Source organism: Acanthochromis polyacanthus, chromosome 5 (genome assembly GCF_021347895.1).
Source record: "Acanthochromis polyacanthus isolate Apoly-LR-REF ecotype Palm Island chromosome 5, KAUST_Apoly_ChrSc, whole genome shotgun sequence".
Classification (NCBI taxonomy): Eukaryota; Metazoa; Chordata; class Actinopteri; family Pomacentridae; genus Acanthochromis; species Acanthochromis polyacanthus.
In genome coordinates, this window is record NC_067117.1 from 34,056,147 (window position 1) to 34,082,805 (window position 26,659).

At 41.0% G+C, this 26,659-nt stretch overlaps 1 protein-coding gene across 1 annotated transcript in view; it reads left to right on the top strand.

Moving 5' to 3' along the window:
* Positions 1 to 26,659, top strand: part of arhgef10la (Rho guanine nucleotide exchange factor (GEF) 10-like a) — a 129,624-nt gene that overhangs the window by 73,250 nt on the left and 29,715 nt on the right. The window contains 1 exon segment of the mRNA XM_022192616.2: positions 11,115 to 11,236. Within this exon segment, the coding sequence (XP_022048308.2) occupies positions 11,115 to 11,236 (122 nt within the window).

The following is a 26,659-nucleotide window of genomic DNA, read 5'->3' on the forward strand; positions in this document are numbered from 1 at the left end:
CTGGCTCTTCATTTTGTGTAGCTTCTTATCTTCTAGAAGGTCACAGGGGTGCTGAAGCCTGCCCCAAGAAGCAGTGGGGTGAGTCAGCCCGCACGCAGCGATAATGGCAAACTGTATTTTCAAACTGACAACATTTGATGGTGGAATATTGACATTTAGCGTATATATAGATTACAAGTGTTTCATTGCTTTTAATCAACATTCAAATCATTGTAGGACTGTCATGTTTATATTGTGAATCAAAGTTGAATATTTTGGACTAATTTCTAGCTGTATTGCCCCTACACTCTACAACAGGGGTGTCAAACTCCTTTTAGTTCAGGGGCCACATTCAGCCCAATTTGATCTCAAGTGGACTGACCAGTAAAATCATAACATAGTAACCGATAAATAACGACAACTCCACATTTTTCTCTGTGTTTCAGTGCCAAAAAGTACATTCTGACAAAATTCACATTTACAGAACTATCTTTGTACAAAGCACTGTGAACAACCTGAACTTTCTTGAGAAAAATAAGTACAGTTTCAACAATGTCATACTTCAGTTTATCATTTTGTATTACAACTTACAAATCACAGTGTGTCTAAAAAGGGACAAAACATTAGTCGCAGCTGTCTGAAACTGAACAATATAGTATTTTACAACTCGTCAAGATCTAGAAATTATTTTAAATTCCCATTTGTTTCCACATCTGTGTTAGCCTAGCCGCGCTAGACCCATGTTCTGAAGGCACAAGGGTCTAGGCACGCTCGACAGGGAGGGAGGCGGGCTGAAAGGTTGTCTATCAAATCCCTCTGCAGCAATTGGGTAGGTATACAACCAGTCAGTGCAACGAATAGGCTGATGTAGTTCCTAGAGCGCCAGCGGATTGTGGCTAAGTCCCATTAGCTTCCCAACCAGCAGAGCCGCGGAGCCAACTGGTATATTAAGGATTTGCCATATCCCGTCGGCATAAGTCCAAATACGTCTTTCTTCTCAATGAAACACTTCAGTGCCGTCCTTTGTTTATCTTTCAAATTGAATTTTAGCTTCAAATCTTTAAGGGCTGTGGCCAAAGCCGAGTCGAAAGATAACTGTTTATTGTGCGCCGGTTGTTTCTGTCAGAATCGTCACGCCTCTGTCGTCACTTCGTTACGCCCGCCTTCTGACTCTGCACTTCATGGTGATTGGTCCGGCCAGTTTTAGGAGCATCCAGCCTTGAGCCTTATGGAGGGTAACTAGACCCACCCTGGCAGAGAATTAAATTTGTTGCCGTGGGTTGTCTAGCGCGGCTAGGCTACATCTGTGTAGCAATCCTGACACACCACACCAACTAAAGTGGGAACTATTAAGGATAAAGGTTAAAAAGTTATCCTCCGGCCTTGTAAATGTAGAAAAATTATACATAAAAAATGCAGTGCATCAACAATAGGGTTCCACAAAACCAAACTCTCTCTTACTGAAGCTGCTGACTCAAATCATTTTGCACAAGAAGTTCAATGTCTTCAAATATTTTCACAGGAAGTATTCATTTTCACCTCTGTTATTTTTACACTTTGCTGGATTGGACCCTCTGGTGCCTCATGTTTGACACCTTTGCTCTAAAACATAATGTTTGGGATCAGAAAAAATAAGTGATCATGTGCATCGATCTTCTTGAGTTAAAAACAGTCTAATGAAATGATGTTTAACCAGTAAACCACGATGAGTTTAGGGAATTAGCTTTTGCAAAATCTATTTAAACTTAGTGATTGGTGGAACAGACACAAGTTTTTAAGTGGATAATTTATAAAAATGACATTTAAGTTCAACTAATTTTTCCACATTATTTATTTTTGGGTCGTATGTATTTAATTTCCATCATGATCTGCACATTTTCAACTTGGCAAAATTTGAAAAAAAGGAAGTTGATCCAGTATTATGGGTAGATAGGATTAGATAGGGAAATTAAAATCCTGACCTCAAGGTGAAAAAAAAATGCCAATTTAATTAAGTTAACTCATCTTGAATTTAGTTTTTCAATCAACCAACTCAAAAATTTTCGTTGAATTTTAGTTTAAGTTGATTCAACATTTATTTGTTGACGCAATCTGTTAAACTTTTAAGTTGAATTTGAATCTGTAAATTCAACTTTTATCTTGCAGCCATGCATTTTTTTAAAAAGTGTTGGGAATATGTGCCTTGAATTATTTTTTAAAGCATTTTTCATTACTTTTAGAGTAAGGGTTTGGAGACTTTAAAGAGAACTACATATTTCACCTTAAAGTAAGAAATACTGAGTAAAAGACTGAGTAACTTAAAGAACCATGTCTTCAGGAGTTGATCAAAATAGCTTATAGTTATTTGCTCATGAAACCCATACCCAGCAGCCCAATGACACACTGGCACTTATCAAATCAGTAATGTAAAAACAAATGGTAGAGATGAGGCCAGGAGATGGATTTCATTGACTCCCCTGAGGGAATAGATCAGCACCAACCTGGTCAGGATGACAATTACATGTTAATTGTATTACACCCACACTTTGCCTTCCCATTTAACCAAATGTAATTACAATAAGGGAGTTGTTGATTTAATTTCACGGATGGTGTACTGTCATCGAGGCTTCCTCGTCATTGCAACCGTAGGCAGGCTTGCCCTGTGCTCAGGGGAGACCTACAGTTGATTCAGCATTTCAAACGCACCGAACCATGGTCTTGTTTAGTTTGAAATGGGTGCCTTGCTCCGAAATGTCCCTGAATGGTGGACAACACAAGTAAGCTAATGCTCTCATGCATGATTTAGTGAGTGATTAGATATCACAAAACTCATTTTCCCTGGCCCGTCCTCACGTCAGTGTTTATCCTGTTGCCTCCATTTAGAGGAAACGCAGCTACATCACTCCGCCATACTTGGTCGCCTTCCTGTGGATGGTGTGAATATCAGTGGCTTTTAGCGACACGTCTGCATGCCGTATTAAAGCCTTATTACTGCATTGCCCATTAAGAATGCCTTGTTAATACTGTGAGGTTTTCTCTGAGCATTTTGCACCTAGATCACCTCCAGAACATTTTGCAGCCCATGATTGTTGGTGGTTGAGCTCTGGCAGGAAGTTGAAGCTGCTCCAGTAGTCAAGCTTTACATGATACAATATGGCAACCAAGCCTGATAAGACACACTTCCAGTAAACAGCATTTGTCATTTTGTGAGTGCATGTGGTGTAGTGATGAGGCCCCGAAATAGAAAGTGAGAATTACCCTACAGTGTTTCTTCACCAGGAGCCCCGGGGTCCATTAATAACCTGGTGTGCCACTGCATCTTTTATGCCACTCTGAGTGGCCCTACTGTTCCTGAAGGGTCTTCGTGAAATAGCCAGAAGCATTGCCTAATTAATGGGCTTTCTTACTGCAGAATTAATTGCTTCCTACTATGCAGTCCAGCCCTTTCAGACAGGGTTAAGGCAGCCGACTTTGATGGCCCTCACAAGACGAACAAGAGGCCAACAAATCATGAGAGATTGTTGCAGAGACGCCGGAGACAGAAGCAGAAGAATGAGGGCAAAAAAGGGAGATGTTAAGGGTGTGTGGGACTATGTGTTTATATATGTGAGTGTGGAGGAAGGAAGGAGAGGTTGTGGTGGGGTGGGGGTGGAAGGATGATTGAGACAAGCAATCAGTCCCACTGCAGGGAACAGAGGGCAGGCAGGGGGCTGTTGCCTGCGGTTACACTGCTAAGTGTGCCGGTCTCTCGTTTTTCCCTCGTACGTGGATCAATAGATGAGTGGAGTGCGGCTTGGAGGTTCTGGCACACACTCTGACACGCCTTCTTAATCCACTGTGTGATAACCTATGCCATGCTGATGTATACCGCACAGGAGACTAGCAAGAGGGGTAGAATACAAAATCTGCCCAGCTGCATGGGAGACTTCCATTAGGCTAGGGTGGGCTAATGAATGGTGACTGATGTCTTTGCATCAGTGCAAATAACTTACCTAACCATACCTGACATGTATCCATTATCTTTTTATTTTGTGCTGTTTAAGTACTTCTGCTGAATAAACAAGCTGAAAATATTTCTTTTGAACTCTTCTATTACAAGCAGTAAAGGAAGATCTTCCACTTAAAAAATTGCATTCGTTGGGGGGATTTTATGTTGGCTCTAAAATTAATCTGTCAGACAGCAAAGATTATCTCCCTATCTTGCTGTGCTCAAACATGGGAAATGTTTATGATGAGTAAACATTATCACGGATTTAATTAACAGATCCCACACTCGCATTGATCCATGGGAAATATCAATTGCACTGGTGTATTTAATTAGTCTATATCTTTGCCCTTTGTGTCACCAGGGTTGATAGAGCGGCATGCTCTGCAAATTAATCTTCATCAGCAAAAGACTTGAAACAAAAGCATGAGTGGAATAAAGAAACTGTGAAACTAAATCTCTCTGCTTAGTATTCCAATATAGAACTTTACAAATGATGTTGTTGCACATAGTTATTGTACAGTAGCTGGGAATGAGTGCACAGTAGCTGGAACGCACCTTAACCTTTCGCTTGTGAAGCCTCATCATTCATGTAGATTGCATTTAATTAACACCATGGTTAAATAAACAAACTGTATCACAGTGGGACTCACTAATCAGCAGTCTGCCTTGCAATGCATTCATGCAGCAACTGTAGATCCAGAAAAGATCTAATATTCCAGTCTTATTAGGTGCTAAAAATAGAAATTAGATTTGTGTGAAACCACACTGGATAAAAAGGAGGGGAGCTGTGTGTTTGACTTCTTTGTGGTTTACCCTGAGGTGATGTGTGCACTTGATGCCCAAACAGCTTCCCGTGCAAAAGAGAACAATTGGCCACCTGCAGTCACTGAGCTAAACACACACTAACAGAACTATTGCATCCAAATATATTTAACATGAACCTGCAATGTGCAACTCTAGTGTCTCCATTTTGGCAGTGAGAGTAATTACTGGAAGACTGTTGAAGTGCTTATTACATATACTTTGCCATCAATCAATGTCTTTTTTACACTGTGCTTCTTTCTCTAAACACAAATATTTTTTGTATCTGGAGAATCAGAAACTTAGTTTGGACTCATACTAGGTTTTCCTGCCATATATGCTGCCAGGTTCTTTCCTGCTGTAGCCCATTCCACGAATCCTTGCTGGTCTACATAAAATGCATTGCTAAGGCAATATTGCCATAGATACAAGATATAAACTCTGCAAATCCTGGGTGATACACCTGATGCTGATAGGCTGAACCAGCATTGTGTTAACTCATTTGGCAAGGGCTTAAATGTAACAACTGTTCATTTATATGTAAAATTCCTACGCTCCAGCTTTACGTTGTACCCCAACATGCATGTCGATTCAGCTTGGTGCCTTCCACCGGAATCCGTCCTCCAGGTGAGCTAATTGTCAAACCAGGCAGGCCGAAATACAGCTACATTGTACTTAATCTCAGTAACTCTGTTCCTGTTTTGCTGTTTCCAGTTTGTGGTGCAGAATATAGCATTGTCTACATTTTATTTTCTGGTTCACAGTACGCCGAAGTGATGCACTTGACCTTTTCACCCATTCATCAATACCAATATTAAATATTCAATACCACGGACCTGAGCCTGCTTAGCTTAAATACAATCTATGTTAGTTTATCATCAGTTTTAACACATTTAATGTTGTTTGCCTCTGCTGCCAGCATGAAGAAAGCCCAAAGAGAGTCTAGAACTGCCCTGTGAGTGTTTTCTGATCAGATTTTGTGTGCTGGTGAAACAAAGTTAAGAAACATATTATTAGTGTAGTTTGTGCACTTTTTAGGGAACATTTGCTTTGGCATGCTTAGGTAGCTTTTTCATATTTCCATAAATATGTTTTATTGCTCTCCTATAATACTCAGATTGCTTCATGACGAGTTTTGTATCTGTTGTAGAGGTTGATCCTTATGGAATGTGCACAGTTGTTATTTTTTTCCATTTTTCTACAGGGAAATAACAATTCTGCCGAGAAAGTTTGTCTTGACACCGGTGTTTGTGCATGAACACCAGAGGCAATGAATACAATGTTATTTTTATGTTTTGATAGGCTTTGTGTGTGACGTGTGTGTGTGTGTGTGTTTTTAACCACATGGATTTCTTGGCAAAAGAGACCTCATCATTTGTAAATTGGTTTTACACTCAGCTGCATGTGTGGATTGCGAGCCCCCACATTTTCCTAAATGACTACCCACATGCAAAATAACCAGTTCATTGTATGATAGCAATACAACTCACAGTTTTGATTTTTATTATATCGGACTGCTGGCGTTAGGGAGTTTGCTGCAGTTTGCTGGCAGTGCTGACACATTTGCGCAGTTTGAATCTAATTGCGACACATCTGAAGACACAGTATGTCGCATGTCCTTGGACACTACTTGTAGTTGCAATTAGAAAGCTTAATGTGAGTGGGGTTTTTTTTGTCCTAGTTTCTAAGTCCTATTTATGGTAAATTCAACATGATGTGAATCTACCGTGAGGCACAAATTGCAGTGTGCTGTACTCGGGAACGCATAAAAATAACAAAATGAACATATGAAATGCAAGTAAAATACAAAGATAATAATACGTCTGACTTACAGTGGGAATGCAGTGTAGCAACAGTTCTTCATTGTTATGTTTTCCTGTGTTTAGTGGTCCACTGATGCACATACATTCACAAATAAGAAAGTGTAGCTGTGAGTGTGTGAGAGGAAGAGTGTGTGTGAGCTCAGTGGCCTGCATGTCCCTATTTGATGCCGTTTTCAATTTAGGTCTGTGCTTATCATCTGTTCACCGTTATTCATCTTCATTACTCCATGGTAAAGACTGAAGGTTAAGGCTAATTTGTGTTCTTTTGCAACCACTTTCTCTCTCTGTCCCATTGCGTGTACCTCAATCTCTTTCACTCTCCTTCTTTATCTGTCTGCGTAACTGTCATTTTTACTGACCGACAAATTTAGTGAAAGAAGTCTGTATACCCAAATGGAACATTACTTATGCTAATCAAATAATTACCTCAAGAAAGTTGATAATTACTCCGGGGTAAAGGAAACCACAGGACTTGCTGCCCCACCTGCAGCAATCTGCCCTCAATTAAAGTCTTTTAATAAGTGACCTCACACCTCCCTGTATCCTTGCAGGGGTTTGCTGAGGGAGAGTCAGTAAACCACCTCCAAAAATTAATTATTCAAGAACACTCCAAAATTTGAGATGACTCATAAATATAAATTACTAAATGTTTTCATACTGCCCTACTCTTCAGAATCACCTTGTTCATTTGGCAAGAGAACTGGTTGAATGAGTGAATTCTGCTTACAGTCTGACTTTCTTTCGGACATCAGTTGTAACAATTGCACTGTAAAAGTGTAAAGATCTGTTGTGTAGGACTAGATGTCGATATCCCTTCTTGCATACATGAGACACCTATTAAGACTCTACGGGATGGTCAAGTGAGTGAGGACCTTGGTGCCTGTGTAGCTCAATGGGTTAAGCGTGTGAACCACGTACAGGGGCTGGTCTCCGACGCAGCGGCCCTTTGCTGCATTTCTTCCCCCACTCTTCTCCCCTCGTTTCCTGTCACTCTCTCACTTACGTAGCCTGTCAAATAAAGCCGAAAAAAGGCCCAAAAAATAATATTAAAAATGTGAGAGAGGGCATCTTCTGGTTTATTAAGTGGTCATCGTCCTCCTTCGTCGGTGTTTTGCTGACAGGCTCACAACACCTTCAGAGGGTTCACAGTGAATCCCAGCATCCCAGGTTTACCCCCTAGATGCCTTCTACTCACCTGAAGCCCCAGGTGGAATCCTTTCTCTTCATCCACAGCCACTCACTTCCCTTTTCAGCAGCTCTTGAGAGGTCTTTGATCACCTGCCAGTAGCCTTCCCGCATACTCCCATCTCCCGGAGAAGCCTGGATGTCGAGGTGGCTGCGAATCCTCTGTAGCCTACTTCGACTGGTCAGACCCTCACCTTACAGCCTTGCTGTTTTGCATCGGCAGCAAGCTCCATATATCACAGCTTCATGCACTCATAGGCCTCCTCTGCTGAGCTCTCCCAGAACACTGTGAGCTCAGTGTCGTAGACATGCCTAAGCGAAGCTGACCGTAGCACTGGGTCTGGTCGCAGGTTGGTGGATGCGATCTCAGGTGGGAAGCAGAACTTTTGGTTCAGGTCTACCAGCATCCTTCAATCACAAGCCCCTCTCAACTGCCCAGGATCTGGGCAGCCGAGGGGGGGCCCTCCTAAGAGGACTCTCACCCTCCCAGACCAATGTTGTTTCTTGCCATCGAGTCGATGGGGGTGAAAAGGCGTTAACACTTTTTAGTTTTACTATTTCAAAAGTGCAGGGGCAGGACAAACATACGAAATATGCTCATTATAACTCATACATATTGCAAGCTTAATAGATGTTTCCCCATATATCTTCATCTTAGACAAATCTAACCATGCTGATAGTTTCAGTTATATTTGCAGATGTTTTGACAATTATTTACTGCAGAAGGTACTCAAACCGCTTCACTCTTTGAATGTTTATTGCACATTTATATTTGAATTAATACTTTAGTCATTCCCCGTCATCAATCAACACTTAGGCCATTATTAAAGCGATGAAACCATGTTTTTAGATTTTTTTTTTGTGCAAATGTATTCAACTTTAAAAACTTAAATCTGTCATTTACAAATGTATTCAGACACTGTGATTTATCTAGAACTTGTTTGAGAACTGCATAAATTTGACGGTGTGTAGAAAGGCACCACTATCTATTTGATTACACCAATCAAACTGCATTTCAGGATAAAAGCCAACCCATGAAGTTCCAGAAACTCACTGTAGATCTCCATGATGAAACTGTGGTCAGATCAGAGAAAGAGGATGAACCATTTCTAAAGATCTGAGTCTTTCCAGGAGCACAGCGGCAATGTAAGAAAGGAACTGGGATATGAGATGACTCTATTGAGTTGTACTCTGTGCAATGACAATAAAGTTGAATCTTATCAAATTAAATGTCTGACAAACTAAGCAACTGAGCAGGTAGGTCTTTGGTCAGGGAGGTGACCAGGGAGCAAATAGTCACTCTAATTGAGCTCCAGAAGTTCTCAGAGAGATGAGAGGATCTGCAAAAACAGCAGTCCTCACAGCAGCACTCTATCAATCAGGTCTTTACAGTGAAGCAGCTACCTAGAAGTCACTCTAAGTAAGAGACACTGGATAGTCCACTTGGAGTTTGTCTCACTTCCATTAAAAGAATCTGAGAGCACAAGAAAAAAGACAAAAGACAAAAACTGAACTATATGGACAGCACTCTGAGTGCTATGTTAGACAGCTCATCATAAGGCTGAGGCCATCACTATTGTGAAATATAGTGGTGGTACATCATGCCATAAGGTTGCGTTTTAACTTCTTAAACAGGGACAGAAGGACTGTTAAAATCTAAAGGATGGAGGAATTCAGGCAAACACACTGTGTTCCTCAAAGAAAATTTGCACCAGAATTCATGAGACCTGAGATTAAGGCGACACTGGACCTATTAGCTTAACATTGAACCAAAGTATACAGTCACAACGATGCTGGGGTGGCTAAACCTCCCTCAGTAGTGCAGCAAAAGTACATACTTAAACTCAATAGAATATCTGTGGAGAGACCAAATGTTGGTAACTCACAGACACTTGGCATCCAATTGGACAAAACTTATAGCATCTGTCTGAAAAAATGTGATACAGGCCAGGTGTGTAAAGGCTGTAAAGATTTACCCAAGAAGTCTGGAAGACTCTCTGCCAAAGAGGCTTCCACAAAGTATCATTGTAAGGGTCTGAATAGTTTTGTAAAGCAGAAATTGATATTTTTTTAAAATAAACTTTTGTTTAGTTCACTTTACTGAGTGTAAATCAATGAGGGAAAGGTCAGTTTTATCCGATTTGCAATACTATAACGTGTGCAACAAATGAAAGGGTCTGAACACTTTCTGATGTCCTCGATCTACTGTTTGGAATGCAGCAGAGGTAAGTTAAAGTCTGTTGAGCTCAAAGGATTGAGAAAAGAAAATATGAAAACCCAAAAGCAAACAAACATAAGATGAAAGTCATTGAGGTTTATGGAAAGACACAACGCATTTATGCACCTCTGTTCATTCCTGTCCTTGATCATTCTTGCTAGCTTCTTCCTTTGTATAAACATGTTTTTTTTCTTTATTCAGATCTGCTAAAGCTTTGAATGTGGCAAGGATTTCACTCTATTGAGGTTAAGTGTTTGCAAACTGTCAGCACAGGAGAGTTTTGTTACATTTATGGTGGTAATTTGCATAGCAAAGTTAAAAGAGTTGAAGTGCACTCCTACTTTCTTCATTTTTCTGATCCAGGTGAGAATATTATGATTCTGTCCTCTAGCACAAACTCACTAATTGGCCTTTACTGCAGGCATATCTTCTCTCTATCTGCCACTGAAAGAGTCAATGCTCCTCTCAGATAATCTCTGCAATCAACTTTTAAAACAATTACAAATGGTTATATGCATCTCTGACCAATGCAAGGAGGCTAAATGTAAAATGTAGCTTATTCCAAGGTAATGTATGCAAATACACCAGGTAGGTAATTTTAGTAACCTGTTAAATTTCATGCACAATTTAGTTTCTATAAATTGAAATTGATGATTACACAATTACATAATGAGGGTACTTTGGCAGATTTGCCCAGCAACTTGTCAGTGGTGCACCTGTTGTAAGGCTCAGAGCTGTGAGTGCAGAGAAGGTGCATACACCAGGCAAATCCATTATTCTCACCGAAATCCAGCAGTTGCATTTTTCCTGCTGGGACAGACTCTCACTGTTGATTAAGTGCAGGTTTAATCACTGTTGAGGCCCTGTGTTGGCAGCACCTGGCCTCGCCTCCTACAACAGGGAATAAGCCTCTGGCTGATTATAACATTCACATGCTAATAACACTATTCATATTACCTACCTGAGGTTGTGAAATGTCTTTCTGATTATTTTGCGTGGTTTGACATGGCGTGAAAGAGAGTTTACAGCTAGATTTGGCTGTGAGGGTGAGATGTATGCCGGCAGTAAATAAAACAAGGCGGTACACGAAACAGCAAGCTGCTATGACCTCTGTAAGAAGGTGTGCTTTTTTTCTATGCAGGAGAGGAGAATTCACCAGGCTGGTTATGTGGAGAAGACGATGGGAAGACGATAGCCTCGTTTTGGTATCCTCTGCTTGCTTGTAACATGACTGTCTTTGCTACCAAGTCTCCAGAGAGAAAGGTAAATCTGCTGCCACAATGACAAGAACAATTTTTATTCTTAGAGAACAGATTTTAACGTACATTTGAAAATTTCAAACATCTAAATATGATCAACTTCAGGATTAATAGAATCAGCAATTATCATATTGTGTTCTCACCTTCCCCAAATGACAGAAATGTGAAGTTGATGGGCCGTGCATCTCCCGCTAGTCTGTCTGTCTTACTAACCCAGCTGGACAAGATATATTGGTCTTGCTTGCTTGTAGCCACTTTCAGAGATGTGTTCTCTAACTTTGTGCTTGGTAAAAGTAAGATTGAAGTACATGAGATGTCTACAACATACAGATTAGTACCTAAACTGTATGTTGTAGACATCTATCACTGTTTACAGACCTACTTCTGAACTGAATGTTGCTCTGCACATTAGTTGCATACAGAGTGAAGGTTTGTTGAAGTCATTTTGGATGTACTCGCTTTCAGTTTGGATTTTTTCTGATTTAACCTTCCGAAGTACAAGCAGTTTCTGGGCATTTGTTGTTGTTGTTATTCACTGTGGGCTTATTTTTCACTCCATTATAAAGTCCTGCACGTCTGTGGAACCAGCACAACCATGAGTAGAAATAGAGAGAACTCAGAAATGTGTAATACAGAATATTATATACATACAGTACCATTCAAAAGTTTGGGGTCACTTAGAAATGTTCTTATTTTTGAAAGAAAAGCATTTTTTCTGTAAAGATAACATTTAATAATTAATCAGAAATACAGTCTGGACATTGTTTATATGATAAATGACTATTCTAGCTGGAAACAGCTGATTTTTAATAGAATATCTCCATAGGGGTACAGAGGAACATTTCCAGCAACCATCACTCCTGTGTTCTAATGCTACATTGTGTTAGCTAATGGTGTTAAAAGGCTAATTGATGATGAGAAAACCCTTGTCCAGTTATGTTAGCACATGAATGAAAGTGTGAGTTTTCATGGAAAAATGAAATTGTCTTGGTGACCCTAACTTTTGAACGGTAGTGTATGGGTGTAACAGCTTTCTTCTCACGTGTCTTGGTCAGTGTGTAGTTACAACTCTGGACTACTGCAAGATGAAAAACAGTGGAGATGAATAAATAGAGAATTTAAAATGAGCATACAGACTGATATGGACACATATCCCTCAGGAAGTAATACTATACATAGTATTTTATAGTTGAAAATGTATTCAAGGAAATCTGGCAGGGTCACTTTGAACAGGCCTGATGCAGCTAATATTATAACAGTATCGTCTGTATATTCTTAGAGCCACAGAAAAAGCAACACATTTTAAAGGAGGGAGTATTGTAGTCATTTATATCTATCCATTCTCTATACACCGCTTAATCCTCATTAGGGTCGCAGGGGGCTGGAGTCTATCCCAGCTGACTTAGGGTGAAGACAGGGGACACTGTGGACAGGTCACCAGTCTATCACAGGACTACATATACAGACAGTCACACTCACATTCACACCAGACAGACAGTTTAGAGTTAAAAGTTAACCTCAGCATGGTTCTGGATTGTGGTAGGAAGCCAAAGAACCCAGTGAAAACCCACTCATGCACAGGGAGACATACAAACTCCACACAGAAAGATCCCAGGCCCAGGCCGGGACACGAACCGGAGATCTTCTGTCTGTGGCAGCCTTAGCACAGACCATCGGTCAGTACAACCTTGGTGAACTGTACCTAGACCTTAGCAGTCATCGTATATGTAATTTTCTATTGCATGTCTGACGCGTGTATATTTTTTATATGTGTTTATAGAATAATTCCTTTCTAAGGATAACAAAATCGAATAAATCCACTATATAGTAATATCAGTTTGTAATTAATACAGAGAATTTTATGCCCAAATATAATTAAAAATCGAAAATAATAATAAGAATAATTTAGCATCACAAAAAGTAATCCTGCTCATTTATTTGTCAGAAGTTAGTAAAGAAGTGTAATGAGGTAGCTATGTATGTGTGTATAAACACTTTGTCAAATCTTCTGACAGTAGAGGGATTTAACATCTCCTGCTACATTCTGACATATTTACTAATGCTCTCTGGTCACAGCATGGGTGGCAACATTACAGTCTAACCATAATTAATGAATGAAATGCAAAAACAAATGAGATACTTTAAATGCAAATAAGCTGAAGAAAATATGCTCAAATAACATGCAATGAAAGTGTGTCTCTCCATGGTGAAGCACTTAGCACGCTAGTGGATGAAAGACTTCTGCTTTTTAGTACTGCCTCTGTCTCACTTTAATTTAATTGGATGTGCAACAATAATACTAATGCTAAAATTAATAATGAGTGATGTGAAATATTTAAGAATAAGCAGCAGAACAAATAACATTTTCATGTAGATCATCTTACTGCTGTTGTCAGTTCCAAGTTTTAAATCACTCCCTCCTTCCGAGCTCGGCAATTCTACTTTTTCTGCAAATACTTTGATGTGTTCAATGTTTCTAAACTGGTCGTGTTTATATTCTGGAAGCAAAGTGCCTCCGTTTGGATCAAACAATCTGTCAAAGCAATCCGACTTTCATTGACGTTAACTCCTCTGAAGCAGCCATTAGTCCGCAGTGGTGGCAGAATCTTTATTTTAATAAAGATTTTGTCAAAAGAGATCATAGTGCCATTTTCCACAGTCATTTCCCGTTGAATGCAATCAGAGCCCACTTGTCTTGACCTAACAGATAAAAATACACCGTCTCTGTGATGATCTCGCTCAAAAATACATACGCTGTTGGAATTACAAGGTGACACAAGAGCATTTCTTCAGGTTGCTGGCTGAAGAATTTCGATCAATACAAGCTGTTAAGACCTAGAAGCCTCCAATAGATCAAATGGTCACCACATGTGAGAGGCAGACTTAAAGGGTTTTAGAAGTCAGTGGAAGTGGTCTGAAATCAATTTGCAAAGGCGGAAAGATGATATTTCCAACCACATTTTCTGTAACATAATATGGTTATTGGTCCTACTGAGCAAGTTGGGTGGTGGGGGGAGCCACATTACCACGACCACCAGGGGAGGATGTTATAAAGTGATCATGCAATTATCTTAATGGCTGTGGGACACCCAAGCATAAATCAATGTTCCAGCATTAGATTAAGACCTACACTCAAACTCATCGTCTGCTGGCCGTGTGAATGAGAGACGAAGGTGAGGTGAACAATAGCTGGAAGTGCGAAAAGGTGTAAGAGGGAATTTCCCAGCAGATCTTGATGACGTTCCAGAATATTCCGCAAAAGCGTGTTACACCTGACTGGAAGCCGAGCCAAGTCAATTAATATATTTTGAGCCGGTGAGACCCTGCGGTCTCTGAGGATCAGCTCGTATTCCTCTCTTCTCGCACAAACAAATGAAGCACCTGAGCATGCCAGCGAAGGACGTGGCATGTCAGTCAGAAATGTGATTTGCCATGAAATTGTTTTATGTGGCTTTATTACCTGAGAACTATGAGAATGAGCATGCATGTTTTTGCATCCAAAAAGTGGACAACTTTGAATTGCTGTGTGTGCAAGTATAACATTCCCTGACTTTATGTACACTACCATTCAAAAGTTAGAGGTCACCGAGACAATTTAATTTTTTTCCGTGAGAACTCACGCTTTCATTCATGTGCTAGCATAATTGCACAAGAGTTTTCTAATCATCAATGAGCCTTTCAACACCATTAGCTAACACAATGTAGCATTAGAACACAGGAGTGATGGTTGCTGGAAATGTTCCTCTGTACCCCTATGGAGATATTCCTTTAGAAATCAGTCATTTCCAGCAAGAATAGTCATTTACTACATTAACAATGTCTAGACTGGATTTCTGATAAATTTAATGTTAGTTTCATTGGAAAAAATGCTTTTCTTTCAGAAATAAGGACATTTCTGCGTGACCCCAAACTTTTAAACAATAGTGTATGTGGAAGACTTGTGTGATTTGGTAAATTTGTTTGACAGCACACTAAAGCTCAAGAATGGGTATACAATAAGAATGAGGGTCTAGGTATCAGAAAGCTGAAGAGGTAGGCAGTAGTATTTCTTTTCCTTTTTTTGACTGAAGAAAAGGTAGCATTAAATGGAGTGACTTTAAGTCCTTCATGCAGAGCAGACTGTGATTAGGGGCTTAACTCCACAGCAGCCCCCCTCTCCCTCTCTGTGTCTCCATCTTTGCCTCAGCCGCTGCCTCTGGGACACACACGCCTCTCTGTGCCAAAGCTCCGCAGCTCTTTCTCCAGCTCTTGCAGCTTCTCTTGGCAGTCTGAGTTACAGTGAGTAGAAAGGATGAAGAAAAGGAGGCAAAAGAGAGAGGAAAAAAAGAAATCCCAGATTAAAAGAGATGTGGCCGAAGGGGCCAAAGCCATTTCCTACAAAAATAAAGTTTTAAAGCAGCGTAGCATGAACAACACGCACAGGTCACCTAAGGGAGCTCCAGCCACTGCCGGCTGTGTGCAGCTCCGTGCACCCTGGTCCACTCAGTGGGAGCTGGAGAGGGTGACTGGGCGAACTCGTTAGGCACCGGAGATAAACCTTATCACAAGTCTGTTGAGTGTGAGCAGCAGGGGCGGACTGACTGCTCTCAATTTATCACTTTCATTCTGTTCCTCTCTCTCTCTGTCTCTCTCTCACTCTGAGAATCAGGCGCTATCTTGGTTAATAGACAAACCACATTCTGATGGTCCTTGTTGTTTAAAGAGTCAGTGCACGCTCTGTTTCACTGCCCTCTCTGCCATTTTGAAAGATGAAACGGAGCAGGTTTGGCAGTTGGCCCAAAGGGAGGGTGTGAGGTGGTTGGGTTAAGGGATTAATAGGAGATACTATAGCAGAAAGGGTAACAGCTGAACCAGACTTTTGTACAGCAGAATTGGCTGTTAAATGGAACAGTTAATGCCATATTCTGCGGCGGTAGCGTGTTGATGCATCATGTCAGTTTCCATATGACTGATGTTCTTGATTATTACAGATAAATGACTTAATGCCATCTTAGAATTTGGCTGAACTTTTAACTGCAACATTAAAAACAAATTTGGCATTGATATTTTGTCCTTTTTCCTGAGTGCATTAGTCTGCCAAAAAGAACAAGTTTTTAATCTTATTAATTATCCAAGTCATTTGTCAACAGAAAATGGCACTCTTCAGCTCAGTCATTTATTTAAAAAAAAAGAAAAGAATGTATTTACAGCCGTACAACATTTTTGCTAACAAGTTGGACGAACAATGTGAAGGTATCAGCTTAAACTCTGTGATCTAAGATGCTTATGATGAGTTTTCTTTAGAATATATTTTGACTCAACAGTTATTACCAATGAAAAACAGCTGGAATTGTAACTAAGTCTTGGATTGATGCTTACATTTTTGTGCTAAAAATCTTGACTGATGCATAATAATTATATATGTCTGCTGTTCCCTTTCAGCTCTCTATTTTACGTATAGTTCCATCCGCTGTACTTTTCAGTTCTGTCAAACAGGCCATTTTAGTTTGAAGCCTGCAGACCAATAATAGATGTATTTATGAAAGCCAGTAATTTGACAGCTCAGCAAGCTGTTTAACAACTGGCACGCAGCGGCGTCCCATAGTGCATTGGGGAATGAAAGGCTTAAATTACGTACTTGTTTCCATCTAGGACACATATATTTTCTTGTGCACAGTATTTCTGTGTAACAGCTTATTTAGCAAAGCTCTGTGTGAGATCAATGCCCGGTCCCTGTCCTGGTCTAACCATTCTCAAAGAGCTACATGTGCATTCTATATTTGCAGTATTTTACGGTGAAGGGACAGGAATCCCTTGGCCACATAATGATTCATAAATGCCTCATATCTCCTCGAGTAGGAAAGCACCTCTTCCTCTGCAACTCTAAAAACGTTCTTAAAGATCCAAGGCTACAAAGACTTGTGAAATAGTAAAGGGACACGTTTCCAGACTCCGTTTATGAGGCATTAGGCTAGGACAGGGTTGAGGATGGCTGCTATGCCAGAGCTCTTATAATACCTTGGGGGATTTCATCATGTATGCTTTGAAGTGCGGAATGACAAACTGGAAAGGGGTTTGAGCTGCATCAGGGTTAGCTTTCTTTCTCTTTTTCTGAGAGGATTAGCTTCTGTGTCTCAGCACAGAAAACGGCAAAGCCTTCTCACATCTTGCCCCTAATACTCCCCACTAGTTTACATAGATCCCACAGATGATGATTACTGTTTCGTTACTTACTTCTGTGCATCTTTTTTGTCATTTTTGACTGGGTGGCTGTTTAGATTTGAAGTCCATTAATGGCGTAATAGGTCGCTCCTGTCGTTGCCATCTGTTGAAATCGCACTGTCCTGGGTCAGTGGGGTCTGTGCTTGTTTACTGGAATAGCTGGTGTTTTTGGGGCATGTTGTGCATGTCCCCCTTACTCGCTGTGTCATCCATCTTTCCTGCTGATGGAGTGATAAGAGACCAGCACTGTGCATTCAGCTAACCACATGAAAGTAACTGCATGTAAAGAAAATGAGCTTGTTGAGTGGCATCCCTGTAGCAAATATACTGTGTCCATGGCTGCATTCATAGCATTGTCTAGGGAACGACTGATTTACGAACATAATGACTCAAATCTCTTACAGCCAAGATGAATGAAAGGGTTCAGTGTGAAGGCTGTGCATGTGTAGCGCACCACAGATGAGACGTTATGTTATGAAATATGGATTAAAAAGGAGAAGGACAGTGTGAAAAGGTGGCCTTTCCCTCAAGCAACGCCTTTCTGATGATTTATTTCCTCTTCTCCCTCTAGACGGTTTTTTATTCTAATTTTTTTAAGGTAAAGTCATCAAGTTGACACCTTACGCAATGCCTCTCCTTCTGTTTTTCTTGAAGGTCGTTTGCTACCTTTCAGAATAGCAGGTATAGGTACTTCTCTGATTTGTCAAGAATAGATGCCACAGCATGGATTAAAAGCTCGTTCGAACCATGTATCCACCCGGGCGTAGCAGCTCCCTTTCTACCTCTGCACTAATATCCTTTGGCAAACAGAAAAACACAAACAGCAGGATGTGAAAATGCTTGAGACTGTTTCGAGAAAGCACATAATTCTCTCTCAGACCTGATCCTCATCAAGGTCACTTTTCTTTTTCTTTGTATATTGCTTATTAAATAATGTTGGAATAGTCTGCAGTCAGCACACTTTTGTATGACTATCAGGATAGATGATGACGGTGACAACCAGTGATGGTGAGAGTGCTGTGCTTTGTTTCCCAATTTTGGCCTCAATGTCTGTTTTGTTCCTAAATTATGCTCAAATATGCCACCGCTGACTGCACATCAGCTGCTTAATTTAGGAGATTTGTTAAAAATATGTTTGCACTTCCTTTTGACTCACAACCACAAGCTCCTGCCTGATGTTTTATTTGCATTGCGTAGTTTACCTACAGTAGATGCTCGCCACACATGAGGTTAAACCTAATGTGATGTCTGTGTTTACCATGAATAGCTGCTGTCTTGAGGGTTTAATCCATAGATACGAGCCTGTGTTCTGTGAAATGGCTCTGGTGGTCTTTTTTGCCCTCTACATGAACACATTTACTATGAAATCTGAAACATCCTGGATGAGCCCCTAAAATGTTACGACCTCAGCTCAGGCGAAATGACGTGAAAGAACAAACAAAACTGAACACGGCAGATTGTGAGTTTATTAATTAATCTATGAGAACAATGGATGAGCAGAGTGGCGTTGAGACTCTGCTCCTGCAGAGGATCCTGTCTGGGAGAGTGGCTGAGAGAGACAGCTGCTGATGGAGGACAGACTGTTAAACCCTGCAGGTGTCACACATCAGCAAGTAGGTCTGGTAGGCTGCACGCCTGTTTCACCTGCAACCCAACAGAACAGGCAGACACGGGAAGCAAAATCCAGGGACATAACACGGTGTAACATGTCTCCCAATCAATTGTTTTTAATAGTGAAAAATAACTTGCCCCATGTGGTCCTAAATTTAATACCCAGAGGCTTTGTAAACATGTACCTCCATTCTCTTCATAAAAACAGACCACTGCTGCTCATCCACTGAGTTCAAAGAGGGCAGACAAGCATTTGGCATGCACAATACAAGAAGGCAGGAGGAAGTGCCAATCTAATTTCTCTGTGTGAAGCTGGATCAGGGCAGACCTGTCGCTGGAGCTGATACGACTTCGCCCTTCTGGTCACCGCGGCTCGGCTCAGCGAAACCCAACTCCAGACACACCAAACATGTCACTGTCACAAATACGGGGGACAGTGACAGCACACAGTCTCAGACTGCTTAACATTCTCGATCGAAGAAGACCTCTCTCTGAGGTCAGGGCAGAAGTCAAACTTTGGCATTCGCAAAGAACAACTCTGAGGGAGTTGTGACAGTTTCCAACATCTTGGCTAATGTACCAGGAGTGTGCAGAGGTCAGTCTTTCTTTGTAGATCTGGATCTCTACTCAGCCAGTGCTAAGCAGCATTAGCAGTGGGGTTTATTGAACTCAAGTAATGGTCAGAAAGTACTTTTAAGAACAGAGCAGCACCTGACAGCTGTGAGCGTCTCTTAGCAATAAATTCAAATCCTGCAGAAAAAAAAAGTAGAAAAGAGTGTAAGACTTGCAGAAATGGAGATTTGGTGGGTGGGCAGTCCTGTTGTAAATCTTAACTGACAGATGCAAACTTACTAACAGGAGGTGGCCATGGTGGTGTGCTTTTCACTAATTTAATTAGCACATGTGGAAAAAAAATGAATAGTACCTCTAAGTGTTCAAATCCTTTCAGGCATTCATCCAGATTTTTATTCTTATAATGGGTGATACTGACTTTGTATTGCTCTAAATGTTCTCAAGTGAAATCACCTTTATTCATATGGCATGTTTGAAACAATGGAAGTAGGCTGAAAGTACTCTCCATTGTGACAAAGGATTAATAATACAAATGTTCTTTTTCTTCTCAAAAGAAGTAAAGATTGTGAATTAAAATTCAATTCTATCACAACTTAAGCCATGCCAGTCTTCTTCTAAATGTTTTATGGAAGATCTGATGTCACAGACAACATGATATATTAGATTAATTAAGTTATGAATGGTTGCTGGGCTCACTAAAAGTACCATTCTCACTGCACTTATTGGCCAACACTGCATTACCGGTTGTGCTGTCAGAACAGGCAGCTAAGTTGCTGATGTGTGGATTGAAATAAATAGAGGTGTATTGGAAAAAAAAGTGCAAATACCCAAGAGGCTGTGTTAGCAACCAGCACGTTAGTATAATCGTGTCATCATTACATCCTGCGTACCTAAGCTTTTAATTAATTTACTAAACAGCTGGAACAGGAACGGTGAAAAGGATTTTTAATTTTTAATTTGTGTTGCAACGATAGGATCGAGTTGATTTTGTGACTGCTGAGTCTGGTTGTCACAGTGAGAGTGTACTAAAGATATTAATTCACTGGATGTGCACTGTTCCCACTGCTGCGTGGCACAGGATGCATATGTCTGGCTTCCGAACTTTGCATCTTCCTTTTTCATTTATTGCTCGTCTTGCCAAAAGAGGGCAGAATAGTGCTTGTGTATGTATGTGTGTGCATGTGTGTGTGTGTGTATATATATATATATATATATGTATATATATATATATATATAAAGGGTAGCCACGCCTATTGCTTGACAGTGAGGTCATTTGCAAAGGGACTGATCTGTTGCTCTGACAGTTAACATACTAATTACAGGGAATCGTAGACGCTCTAGCAATGCCTGAGAGTAGTTCTCCTTCTCTGGCCCTGGGGTTCTGCTCACTCTGTACTTGTCAAGATAGCATGCAGGAACAAATTATGTACCCAGAAGGGAAATCCTGCAGATCTGCTAAATGTGCTAATTTGGTCACATTCTTCCTGTGTGATTATACATCAACGTGGAGAACCGATAGGCAAAAAACTGCATCAATTCAAAAGGAAAGGGAAGAAATCCCTCTCTCCTCTTTGATTTTCTATTGTGCCAAAGCAGTCCTGTCTGTTGCAATGATATCTCCCCTCCTTGTTCTGTGCTCGGCTAATTAGTCTTCCTGCTACTTGCTTTCAAGACATGCACAACTACCACTCTACAGGCTGTTTAATTTATTGTTGTTGGCCGCTGTTACGAGATTTAAGGACAGGTTGTCTTTATCCTCTGCTTTCTTTTAAGGTAGGTGGAAATCTGAGCTTTCCATTTGGCTTTCATGTTATTTACAAAGTATGTTCACCTGATTTAATAGTCGAAACTCAAGAGTTCAGTTGTTGTTGTTCAGTTCTGTCATGAAAAACCAACTCTTAGAATTATCTATCCAAGACTATTAAAGCCTTTTAAAATATCAAAATGGAATTGAAACAGTGGGTCTACAATGTGGTGCTTCAACAAGCAGATTAGAATTTGTGAAGCAGTTGTGATTTGTGTTCGTCTCATGTTATGCCAAGCAGGCCGCCATAGAATCAGGATCCAAGGATTGTAAGGGGCGTATTCAAATTCGGGAGGTGCTCCTTGAAGTGCAGAGCTTCCCTGGCAAAATCAGCTGCAGCCACCACATGGCCACATGGCACCACAGCTCCCTTTGTTCTGTGTTTCTGCCATCTGATATTAAGGATTATAGGAAGCCTTGTTCACTCTTCTGCCCAGGGTTTCATCCAGGACCCCACGTTGACAAACAGTTGTGTCAGCTTCTGTCTTTGAGGTGGGTGAAGATTGCTCATCCACAGCTTGTCTGTTCCCAGTGTGGATGTCTCCTGTCTTTGGCAAAAAGGGATGGGAAGATGGAGGAAGTGATTGACTACACAGAGACGTTTTGGCCCGTAGTCCTCTTTTGAACCCATTAATGCAGGGGTAGTACACCGCTTTCATCCAGAGTTGGAACTGCCATGGCCGCAGGAGTCAGCGGTGTGTGTGTGTGTGTGTGTGTGTGTGTGTGTGTGTGTGTGTGTGTGTGTGTGTGTGTGTGTGTGTGTGTGTGTGTGTGTGTGTGTGTGTGTGTGTGTGTGTGTGTGTGTGTGTGTGTGTGTGTGTGTGTGTGTGTGTGTGTGTGTGTGTGTGTGTGTGTGTGTGCGTGCGGAGGGGGGCATAGCGACACAGCGAATTTGCATCACATTTGTTGGGCATGTTGCAATCGTTCAGCTAGGAGCGGTGAAGGACACGAGGAAGAAAATCTCAGTCGAGTCATGAATATGAGTTTGTAATGTCCTAGCAATGTCAGGCTGTGGCTCTGAGCAGCGATATGCAAAACCACTCTCCAACTTCATTCCACTTATTGCTGATACGATCTGTGGCATAGCCAGGGGAGACAGGGAATCGTTACTGTACAGACAGTGGTTATTAAACTGAGGGAAACGTCCTGAGCTGGTTTTAGTAATAAGCAGACTGCCGTATGGTTTCGCTACAAGTCGTAAGCACCTCTAAAGGACCTTATAGAGACCTATCAAGAGTTAAAAAATCAGGCTGTCTACTGAGCCTTCTCGTGCAGATGGTTTAATCTCATTGTCTTCCAATGACTTTGAATATTCTGGATGTAGCACAGGCCTGCAAGCACAGCAGGTGGTTGGCCCCTTTGATCTCTGCTTGTAGATGCCGGTGGAATTTAAATCACAGGGTGACATCTAGCTCATGAAATCACAACATGAACAGCAAGTTTCCACTTTGATCCTGTTGTCCTATTATATTAGGTTCATTAGAGAATATGATGTATTAGAAAATAGATAATGAGCAAACAACATTTTGCCATCCCCATATGGTCATGTCATGACAGTCTGGATGTCCACAAATAATGTGTTTGTGATGTTAGGGGTTACAGTGGGTATTGTACTCTATACTGTAAATATAGATCTACGTGTTCTGACCATGTGCACTATTTGCCTTGTAGAGAAGTTGCTGCTTTTGAGTGGATTTATTTTGCAGCCATGGACCCTAATGCACCCTTATGTACTCATGAATACAGAACGTATAATGCTGTACTTACTTACACTGTACGTTTCCTTTAAATGCGGGTAAGAATTGCATTTTTAAAGCAAATAAAGGCAGTTACTTTAGTTTTAACACCTAGACTACCATTTAAAAGTTTGGAATCACTTAGAAATGTCCTTATTTTCAAAAGAAAAGCATTTTTTTTAATTGAAAATAACATTAAATGAATTAGAAATACAGTGTAGACATAGTTAATGTCATAAGTGACTATTCTAGCTGGAAACGGCTGATTTTTAATGGAATATCTCCATAGGGGTACAGAGGAACATTTCCAGCAACCATCACTCCTGTGTTCTAATGCTACATGGTGTTGAAAGGCAAATTGAGCATTAGAAAGCCCTTGTGCAATTCTGTTAACACATGAATAAAAGTATGAGTTTCATGAAAAAATGAAATTGTCTCAGTGACCCCAAGCTTTCGAACAATCATGTAATATTGGTCAAAATCAGCTACCAGTAGTTAAATATTAGCTGTATCTGTTGAACAGCTAAACCCTACTGAATAATGGAAATGTCAAGTATCAGTTTGGGAACCCGTGCTAAGTGTTCTTTAACAAATAATGAAAGTGTGAATGAGAAAGTCATTTCAGATTCAACCGTAATGTCAGTTTACTTCTCGACTGTGGATGAAGCAGGATGGTATTTTGCCCATTTTGCCCCATGCTGATCTCCACAGTTGAATTGTTGTTGATGAAGAAAGGTTCCATTTTAATGTACTACTGAAATAGTTTTTGTTGCAGATGAAATCTTATCGGGGCTGCTCAGTGGAATAGTGGTTAGCACTTTCGCCTTGCAGCAAGAAGATCCCTGGTTCGAATCCCGGGGTGGGCCTGGGATCTTTCTGCATGGAGTTTGCATGTTCTCCCTGAGCATGCGTGGGTTTTCTCCGGGTACTCCGGCTTCCTGCCACAGTCCAAAAATATGCTGAGGTTAACTGAGTACTCTAAATTGCCCGTAGGTGTGAATGTGAGTGTGATTGTTCGTCTGTATATGTAGCCCTGCGACAGACTGGTGACCTGTCCAGGGTGTCCCCTGCCTTCGCCCGAGTCAGCTGAGATAGGCTCCATCATCCCCCGCGACCCTAATGAGGATAAAGCGGTGTATAGAGGATGGATGGATGAAATCTTGTCTTTGGCGGTTCTCCCCTTCTTTTTCAGTCATCCTCACTGAACAGTTGCTACACGTCACCTTGTCTTTTGTTTCCTCCAGCTCCTACCATCTGTTTTCATACATCCTTTGTGCTTTTTTTGTGCGCCTGACAACATTTTCCTCATTGTGCTTTAATTTTTATTTTAGTAGTAGATTAACAGTTTTTTTTTCTTGTATGGGTACCTAATTAGTTAGTAAGTAAAGAGGGTTCTACTTTGTCCTTCTCTGACTCAAAATGCTCAGTATTTTTCTAGTAATTTGCAGTTTGAAGGGGATTTTTGCATAAGGCCAGAAATCAATCAGTCATACGTCACAGGAGACATATCTGTAAGAGTTATGCAACCTATGTTAACACAGAATATCAAATGAAGTCAATACATGGTTAAGAACCTCAGCATCCATTTATATTTAAGCGATGAAGAAATACCAGTTTTCTTGCCTTTTTGATAACCCGAGCAGCAACTTTGCAAAATCTCCCATGTTAGTAGCTTGTTTAGTGTGCATTACCTGTAGCAGTGCTGTGGATGTAAGCAATTTCAGGTTGACTGGCGATTCTGCAGCCGTCCTGCCTGTAGCCTTAGGCAGTGGGGTTGCAGTGGGGAGGGAGCGCCAGCACCAGTCAATTACCAGTTAATAAACAGTGGAAGTTTTCTATTAGTGCTTGTTAGTGCGTGTAAAAGATTGTTGGTATGTGGAATTGGGGGAAGGCACTGTGACTATGGAATTAGAAAAAAGTACAGGCGTATTTTCTTTCCCTGGGTCTAATATACAGCACCCAATTCTCCATACGCATGCCATTTATAGAGATAATATTTATTATTTGATTTTCAACAGGCTACAAAGTGCAGTATATAGTATTTGCAAACTCATTTTTTAACAGTCCCGAAATGTGTGGTCAGGAGTTTCATATAAGGCAATATTTCATAAGTGACTGTAGAGCCCTTCCCAATAAAGCAAATGTATTACATAAGCATGGTCGAGGCCAAACAATGCAATGCTGGCTGCAGTGTGTCTCGTCATTGATAACATTATAGGTCCCTGGTGAACATGATGCATGGAACCTTTGGGGATAGCAGTTGTCACAAATCTTATGTGTGCTATACCCCCACATATCTGAAAGTAGATTTGCTTACAGAGGGATATTGTTACGAGGAAAAACAACACACCTGAATAGCCTTGGGAAGTAAAGCAACATTAATTGGATTTGGAAAAGCCATCCTTACCAAGGGGGACACTGCTCTGACACTGTGACAGCATGAATCATTAAAAACCCTTCCTGTCATTATATTAGACCGCCACCAATAACTACTGCTAGTTGAAGTTGGTGACATGCTGAACCAGGAGCTGTAGCAGTGAGTAACTAGGCAAAAATGTTCACAGTAGATAAAAGACAGTCACAATGAATGATCCCATCCGTTCTGTGCTGCAGGAATATAATGTAATTACACACGTTTTGAATTTATCTTCCAGATAAACAATGGATGCCTCTATGCTAACCATTGCCACCTGGAACCAGCATATGGGCTGGCGCCCTCTTGGGGTAATGGGTGGGGCGGTCTCTCTGTCGACCATTGGGTCATTGGTAACCAGCAGCTGGGAGGCTGCCCTCTCATCACATCAACAAATCTCGCTTTAATTAGCTCACCTGCCCATTTCCTCCCTTTTCCTCCCCGTGTTCCCTCAAGTCCTCCATCAAACCTCCCTCAGCTGGCTTACAGCCTCACCTTCCTCTCTCATCCTGCATCCACTCAGGGGAACAACTTCAGCTTCTCGACTTCACACCTACAGCACTGCAGACTCACAGACACACACAAGCACACAGACTGTGCTATAAACGAGACTGACAATAGGCTTTGAGAAAGCTTGGATCCCATCGATTTTTAAATGGGGCCTCACTGATACCGTATTAGCATTGGGATTGCCAGTGATATGGTCATTGCTGAAGGCCCGCATTTCCTTCGTGCCTGTCGATATAATTTGCACATTCACAGGTGGAAATGATGTCACAGGCTTTGTTGTTGTGCTCACCCGTGCTCTTTAAAGAAGTTCAATAAGTGGACTGGTGGTTTACTGTATTGATCATAGTCACCGTCTGCACTTTAATGGGAACAGAATCTATCTTCACCTTGGTATTCTTGTGTGTTCAAGCCCAGTAAACCACTCTCATCCAAAATGTTGCTATGTGTTGCAGCTGAAGGGTTTTATTCCAATCTGAAAATGTGGAGAATGTGTCTCATGCTCATTATTGCAGGATTGTACGGATTTAAATAATTGGCCTATATGGAAAGAACTGCTGTTTAACGTTTTCAAGCATAATA